This window comes from Apaloderma vittatum, unplaced genomic scaffold (genome assembly GCF_000703405.1).
Source record: "Apaloderma vittatum isolate BGI_N311 unplaced genomic scaffold, ASM70340v1 scaffold11777, whole genome shotgun sequence".
Taxonomy (NCBI): Eukaryota; Metazoa; Chordata; class Aves; order Trogoniformes; family Trogonidae; genus Apaloderma; species Apaloderma vittatum.
The window spans coordinates 119299-127944 of record NW_009725768.1 but is presented as its reverse complement, the minus strand read 5'-3'; the positions used below and the strand labels follow the sequence as shown (position 1 = coordinate 127944).

The following is an 8646-nucleotide window of genomic DNA, read 5'->3' as shown; positions in this document are numbered from 1 at the left end:
CAGGATTTTTTTTATTTTTTTGCCTACAGTATCCCTTTGATGTAATCTTTAACCAGGAAATGTGAAGAACAGCACCCTGGTTTTGGAACTGCCCCTGCTGCTGTGATGGTTCCTCAAAATTAACTTTTCTCCAATCTCAAAGGAGCCATATTTTCACAGGTGGCGTATCCGCAAGGCTTTTATTTATCCCCTCCAAAAAGGGGTAAAGCAGGGAAAATGATCTCCTGGACAAATTGTTGGATTACACAGATGGCCACAAGGGAACACGACGAACGCTGAGCAGCGTTCCACGACACTTAAACCAACGTTCCTCCTGCGTGACCCCACCCTGGAGTGCGGTACGTGTGCAGAAAAAAAGGCAAATTCCATTATTCCCATTTTAAAAGTGGGGAAAAGGGGGGAAAAAAAGGGATTGAGTGAGTCTCTCCAAAGCAAGAGGGAATTTTCTGTAGATGGGGAAGCTGAAAAACAGTCTCTCAGCAGAAGTTCTGATGACTGAGTATAAGAAAATGCTACGGTCTAAGGGGTTACAAGGCGGCTCACCAGGCACCCTGATGTCTGCAAGTTGAGAGAAACTCAACACCCAATAGCAAAACGAAACAAACAGAAAAAAGTAGTATAAAGCTGAAATAAAAAGCAAATGGATAACTTTTTTTTTAAAAAAAAACAACCTAAAAATTAGTGGTTAAAAAAAGTTATTCATAGAATCATAATAATGCAGGCAAATCCCTTCTTATCTCCTGCAAGAGGACACCCTAAATTTCCTTTACAGTGTCACATATTTATGCCAAATATCCTCTTACACTGATTCAATTTATTCTAGTCTTGTTTCAAGAATTAGGTGGGATTCCAAAGCCTTGGAAAAATCTGCAGATGAAATTAAAGAAAAAAAAAGAACCGAAAAAAATGCCAATTGATGACTTTAAGGGCTTTTGAGGGATTTAATTAAAAACATTACAAGTTGTTCATTATTAGCATTACAAATATCACAATTATGCATGCGACTTTTGAGAGAGAGAGGGAATAAAAACAAAATGGCCAAGGGCAAATTGGGCATTAGTGGTTTTTATGCTGAAAGAAATCTCCATTCACTGGTGGCTCATGGCTGGGCTATGGGATAATCAGGGTGGCCCAAGTAATCCCACGCTGCTGCCTACCAGCAGCAAGTTCTGTTTTCAAGAATCTCCCATCCAGCTTTCCCAGATTTTATTTCAGGCTTTTAACTTTTTCTCCCCTCTCCTCCTTATTCCTTAAAAAGAAATACTTGGAATTGAGAGAAGGGGACAGAAAGCTCTGGCAAGGGGTGAGGACATGGTACACAGGACACAAATATAACCCCTGTTGTGCAGAGCTAACACCTTACGAGGCTCCACAGTTAATGGAAATAGCTTTATTAGTTCCATTATGCCCAGGAGCAGGTGTTTTTCTCGAAAGCTGACCTTAAGCACCCCCTGCGGGCCCCTACCCAAGGGATGCCAAACATCAGGACACAAAGGGTGACACACTAAGGGGACGTTAAGGAGACAGATTCTCTCATCAGTCCTAATAACTCAGTAGGAGTTTTAAATTTTTTTGTGTGTCTTCTCACCTCTGCACACTGGTCTGTGGTCACTCCACGCAACGATGATGTCGCTCACTCTCTTACAGGTGATGCTTTTGGAGCCTTGTAAATCGTAGCCCTCGTTACAGGAGAACTGGATGCTGGAGCCTAACCTAGCAGGCAGAACAGCGCGAGGTCAGCGACTGAGACACCGCCGCACCGACACACTCATCACTTACTTTTGACTGTCCCAGTGATTCTTCACACTGCAAACAGAGAGAGTTCCCGGCAACAGCACAAAGGAATGAGGGGCGAGTTTTTGCCTCATGCATTTGCTTGTGCTTGGTGCTGTTTGCCCGAAGCGGTGATGGTCCAAGAACAGATTTGAGTCTTTCAACGCAACTTCATTGGGAATGTTATTCACTGCGGGAGCACAAACTCAGCCCCAAGGGATAACACGCTTGGAATTCTTATAAAGAAAAAAAAATTTGTTTTATCTACTACTGAAAGATATGTTCTTTATCACTTCGGTTCTTCTGCCCGGAGAAGAAAAGGCTCTAGGGAGACCTGATTGTGGCCTCTCAATACTTAAAGGGGGCTTATAATAAAAATGGAAAGAGTTTTTTTACCAAAGCCCATGGTGACAGGACAAAGGGTGATGGTTTTAAACCGAAAGTGGCTAGATTTAGGTGGGACATAAGGAAGAAACTCTTTATGGTGAAGGTGGTGAGACAGTAGACTGGGTTGCCCAAGAAGTTGTGGAAGTCCCCTCTCTGGAAATGTTCAAGGTTGGATGGGGCTTGGAGCAACCTGGTCTCGTGGGAAGTGGGCAGGGGGGTTGGAACTGGAAGATCTTTAAGGTCCTTCCCAACTCAAACCATTCCGTGGTTCTGCGGGGATTCAGATCCTTTGCTGGTTTAAGCCAATGCTGCCTTATTCACTGAAGTGACACAACATCAGTTTACAGCAGCTGAGAATTCACCCTGTGGCCTTCGGGGACTATTGGGAATTCCCTTTTCCTCCACTCTCGCCCCTGTGATCCATTTTCTGGATTTCAGGAAAATTTGACAAGACGCAGGTTAAATAGAAAGACGCTTTTAGTGAACAGAACAGCCATCGACAGCAAAGTAAGATTAAATATTGATTCACCATCGCTAACTGCAGGCTGATTCATTCCTGCACACTTCAAGCGAACGCTAGCAACTACAAGGGAGTAACAGCATTGTTTTAAACCTTATAAGAAAACAATTATCTAGCACCACATATACTTATCGACAAGGAACTGTACCAGTGCTTTGGGAAGTCATCTCGAATTCGCTAGGGGCAGGGCCATGCTGTGACTTGAGCTAATTTGAGAAGCGATTTTTTGGCTGTTTAAGACACTTCCCTGGAAGGGAGGGAAGGCCAACAAACATTGATCGTACAAGCCTGGCGGAGCACTCACATCGTGAAAGGAAAAACGCTCTGTGAGTTCGGTACATCTCCTCATCTGGGTCGCCGTCTCCCAAACACACACGTGCACATTTATACGCAACTCGTTCTTCTGCATCATTCGTCTCAGCAAGCTTTTCAGACACAGCACATTTAGAGGCGTGCAGATGGTCTCTCAAACCAAGACTACACGATGCCAAGGAGCGCACACAATGGTTATAGACTCTGCAGCATGCATAAACACACGTAAAAGGTTCTTACCTAAAATCGTTGCCTATTCTTTTGCCTCTCTCTGGAATCCCAGGGTCTGGACACATATTATGTCCCTGGGACACACCAACCTGAGTTACTACAAAGCAAAAACAGCACATACAGAGACAGAATAGCAAAAAGAAACATTCTTTCATCAACTGTCTTGCTGGATGTGGAGAGAAAAATGGCAACTGGTAGCTCGAAAACCTGAACGTGTTCCATTTTGTTTAGGAAAAAAAACAAACAGCTTTAGAAACAAATGCAACTGGAATCATTTCAGCTCAGTTTATACACCAAAGTGTTTTCTAGGAAATGTCAGCTAGGGACACAGTTTTCCCTCCGTTCCGCTACAGAAGTACCTCTGAAAAGGTTTTTTTTCCATTCTGCAAAATTACACCAATTAAACAGCCCATTTCCGAAGCCTGTGATTAAAACGGCCACCTGTGACACGGCACGGTGACAGCCCACCGCCCTCCAAACCCCTCTGATGGTGTCGCGCAAAGAAAGGACTCAGTGACAAGGTGGGTGTATGATACCAGGGGAAAAACCAAGCACAGAACAAAAGGGAGAGAGGAGAGGGAAATGCAAGTCGAGCGTTTTAAAAGCAAGTAATTTAGTCTAAACGTGAAAAATTTTATGGAGTGACCTTAACATAACTGCCAGCAAATATGACATCTATGAAGTGGTGATCAGCACGGAATAAACACCTCCAAACTTCATCTCCTACCTCCCCGTTTCCACCTGCCCTCGCCAGCCTGTGCCAACGGCGCAAACGAGCACTCGGAGGGGACAGAACTTGGGTGGCTCCTGACAAGGGTAACATGAGATCTGACAACCCACTGACTTCAGTTCTGAAACCCAGCAGCTACCACAATGCACAGTGATATGGCCAAAAGGGCGCTTTTGTCACGGAGCTGTAAAAGTTTACGTGACTCAGTCTTCTCGTCTCACCAGGACACAAAGAAAACGCAACGTTTCTCGGCAGCAACACCGAAGCACTTAAGCGTGAATCTGAAGCGAGCGTGTTTCCGTTCTACCTCTGCCTATCGCTAGACTGAAGACAAAAAATCTCAATTATACTTGAGCACACAGTGTGTTAGCACAGCACCCCGAAGCCCGCTGCTGAGCGGACGAGGGTGTGGCGATAAAAGTGCGGTTTTGGCGACAGACGCGTTGGCTCAACAACCCGAGATCCGTGTGGCACCGAGCGCGGTGAGAGCCGCGTGCACGGCAGCGTTTACACGAGGAGAGGAGCACAGACACAGAGTGCACAGCGTGAACGCACAGAAAAGCAATTGACACCTTGTGTGGTCAGGCACTACAGCTGGAAGGTGCAAGGACGGAGGGATTGCTCCCCTGCTCTTTCACCCGAGCATCTACCCCTGCCTGCTGGGTACCTACGCTGGAGACCTCCCAACCAACCTCCTCCTCGGCTCTAGGCACTAACGTCTCATGTCAGGTCGCTCATTTCTGAAAAAGCTCTTCCCTCTCCTGGCCTCCCACCCCACCGTGCTGGAGCCAAGCCCCAAGACGGCAGGAGGCGGAGGGCTGGGGCTGTCCCCAGGGCTGCACAGGGCTCTGTGCCCCAGCACGATGCTTTGCAGCTCCGCAGCCGCCTCCACGCGTGTGAGGGCACAAGAGTAACAGAGGCACAGCCTGGTGGGAAATAAGGCTCCTGAAAGATTGTTTTCCCTCTTGCATATTCATAACCTCGCGCTACGCTCAGTCACGTGGACAGAGACACCAGCAAGAGGCAGAAGCATGAAAGCGGCACACGGCGCCTTTTGATGTTGGTGTTTTGTAGCTACAAAGCTGTGCTGCCACCTTTCCCAGATTCCGAAGATTCTGAACGTACACCAGAGTCAGAAGGAAAGGAACCCCAAACAAAGTACAATTAACGCTTAGGAGAGAGCGTCCGGACTCGGGTTGCATGTCACAAGTCCACATGGGATTTAAGGACACAGTGCCAAGATTCCTCCTCATCGTGCTTCTATACCTTCTCCAGAGTAAAACCGCGCTCGACGGGATACACCTATAACGCGGGCGTGCACAAACACAGCTGCTACAGATACGCCTGCGTTCAAACACTTGTGTGCTCCTTCCAGAGCAGATTGCCTCCCCGCATCAAGTTCTTCCTCCTGTGGTCAAAACACTACCCAGACATCTTTTCTGCCCACGTTAGTTACCCAGCACTGGTATCACTTCCCGCGAGAGACGACCGTGAAGCTCGATCCCTCTCATTCAAAGCTCCAGGAGGAATTCAGGCTGCAGACGAGCAGCAAAATCCCCAGCACCAGAGCACGGGTTCTCAGTTTTGAGGCACAGTTCGGAAGACTGAAAGCAGTTCATCTCTTGTTAGCTGGCATTTTATTAATATCTATATAACACGGGTACATAAACCAGAGAACAGGTGAGATACAACAGAGCAAGGGGGAGAGGTAAGATATCTCCACATCACGGCAAGTTGTGACATTTTACTTGTAAAGGAGAGAAAAAGAGAAGGAGAAGATGGATTAGATGGTCACTTACAGAAACTTTTGTTCGTCTTTCTTGTTTTAAACACAAACACACACTCATGAATGTAACTAAATCAAAGGTTATTAACCACATTCGTTATGCTGAGAACTTGCTGTCAGGACTGTTCATCTTCCTGAAGCTTTGACTGATCTCTGCCTGGGCAGTAGCACTCCAACATGAATTCTTCAAGGTTACTAGGAAAACAATAGATCTTAAAAAATGTGATGATTGTTCATTTTCTACATTATAGGCTCAAGGATTCTCTCCTCCAAACAACGGAACTGGTTTTCCACCTCTTAAACTCTTGATTTATTTTTTTTTCAATAACTTTCTTCTCATCGTGTATTCAGCAACAACCAGCTACAACTGCTTTGTTTGCTGTAGTAATTCACCCCATCTGTTAAAAGAACTGAGAACCTGTGCTACCTCTCTGTATCTCTCCACGTTAATAAAGTTCACTGATAGATTCCCAAAGGGCAATTTTTATTGAATTTAGGAATGTAAAATATGAACTACAAAACAAAGCAGAATCTAAAAAGGTTTTACAAAGAATCAACATTTCTCAGCGTGAGAATTACATCAAAAGCAAAAGAGTTTTTCTACTGGCATGGAGGTGGGGAGGGAAGGGTTGCAGCAGTAGATTAGTTGTTTTTAAAAGGTTTGTCTTTAAGACCACTCTAAGGCTTGCAGGTACTCTGTGCAACCACCCGGTCAAGTTAATGACAATCAGCAATGAAATTCAAAGAAAATTCTAATGAAATTCAGTCCTAAAAGCAGGAGGAGAGCTGACTGCTGCTGCTGTGCTCAGCCCAGTGAAGTGCTGCTGCCTTTCCCACCCAGGAAGGTCCTGCAGCACCCACCAAGCAAACATCGAGCACCTCTAGAACCTCAGTGACGCTGAGCCAGATGGTAAATACTCACGTGCCCCACAAGACCCAAGTGTGAAAAGGGTTCAAAGACTTGGGCTGTGAGGCCCTAACACGGGAGAATTTTACCTCCAGCTGGAAATTTTTAACGGGGGGAATCCCGTATTTCACATCTTGTTGCTAGAGGTTAACAGCTGGACTCAAATCGTCTCACAGGTCTTTACCAACCAAAAAGTTCTATCTCGGAGTAGCTCAGGATTACACGAGTTCAAAACCGTTCGCAGACTTTCGGATTCTGAAGACCATTTGCAATGGCTGATGTTTGCAGCACGCCCTACTTAAACCAAGCACATCTCCTTTCCAAGCTGGGCTGCCAAGCTGCTGGAAGCCCCAGGCTGGCTCCTTGCCGCTCGCTGCTGCAGCAGAGCTGGGACCCTCGGACAAACCGCGGTACCTCAGTCCCCGATGCCGAAAGCAGGCTCGCCGCAACGCTCAGTTATCTAGAAGCTTCCACAACTCAGCTGAGACCTCAAGCTGGTCAACAGCCCTGAAAAGACTCGGCATTTGTACGTCTAAAATAGATTGTGACAAATCTGAATACACGCAGAACTTGCACTACTTCCTGCAATCCCTTCCAATAACATCCAGCAGCGCATTTTCGGGATTGCCTCGTTAAAGGACAAGCAACCTCAATGCTGTTTTGCAAAAACAAGGTACTGCCTTTCTCCCACTGTGTGACCTGGAATATACACGTTGGCAGACTGCGTTCAGCAACAGAAATAATCACCTAAACACAATCTAAATTTAAAGCTACTTCTTATATCTTATTCTCCAGAGCTGTATTATTTTTCCTCTAAAAAGGATTCAAGCAAGACATCCAAATAGATTTAGGGATGGTGAACAGTACGAGGCTCTCGATTTCAATTTCAAACGAACACACACAACTGCAGCTGAACACCATTAGCACACCCCCCTAAAAAAAAGTAAATTTCTGTAGTTCTATACACTCTTTTTCTGAAATTGTGCCACTTGCTGTTATGTAACTACATTTTGCCTCCGTGCAGGCCCATGAAACACCAAGGCTTTAACCTGGCAGCTAAGCCCAGAGCCCACCCAGCAAACCAGAGACCCGCCGAGGTGTCCAGCTTGCGGCAGCAAATGCCCTCCGGAGCCACGGGTTCCTCAAGGGAGGGCGGCAGGACGGGTGCAAGGAGCACTAGAAAACACGGCTGGTAAGAAAGTCTTTGAAAATAAAGTATGGCATAGCTCTAGCTATTACCAAGAGACACAGGAATCTGAATTTCTGATCTTCGAGCCTGATGAAATAAGAGCAACACCAGCAAACTTCACCCATCTTTAATCAGCCTGTCCCACCTGTATAATTATCTCTGATGCATATGCAGGCTCATAAGCTCATGGAAGTTTGAGAGAAGAAGGGGCATGGCTAGCCATGCAAACCAAAAAAACGAAGGAGGAAAAAAGAAGATAACATTTTGGGCTCCATTTTCTGAAAACAAACCGTTTTCTGGAGACATCTTCTCCGGAATCAGCATTTCTGAAGTTGAAAATGTACTGTAACAGAGGCGTGACAGCAGAAGGCTCTGCAAGATAGAGGTTAATCTGGGTTTCCAACCCAGACCTTGCTGAGAGCGGCGCACACGGATGGAGCTGAAGGCACAAGGGTTGTGACAAGCCCCATGTTGGCAACGGAAAGGAATTTGGGCCACAGTACTATCGCCTTCTATTTTATTATAGCTTGACAGCTTTCAGGCTAAGCTGCCTTCCTACGCTCTGTTTTGCCTTATCAAATACGACAAGATTAGCTGCACAAGATGCTGAATGGGCAGAGCTTTGGAGGCCGGAGCCTGCTCTCCGTTGGGTGAGGATAAACTGGGCAGAGGCAACAAGAACTCCCTCTGTTTTCATCCTCAGAAGTGGAACAGGGCTGGGACAGAGCAGGATACACCAGAAATGAGAGTTCCAGCCTCTGTCAGCCTTCACCTGACCTGAGTCACCACCAATATCCATAAGCAAGAGGGA

General features: G+C 46.1%; 1 protein-coding gene across 1 annotated transcript in view; it reads right to left on the bottom strand.

The window, feature by feature from the left end:
* The window catches only part of LOC104276630 (CUB and sushi domain-containing protein 2-like), a gene marked incomplete at its 3' end in the record, with an annotated part of 195504 nt that overhangs the window by 67820 nt on the left and 119038 nt on the right, over positions 1-8646 (bottom strand). The window contains 2 exon segments of the mRNA XM_009873029.1: positions 1589-1713; positions 3233-3320. Of these exon segments, the coding sequence (XP_009871331.1) occupies positions 1589-1713; positions 3233-3320 (213 nt within the window).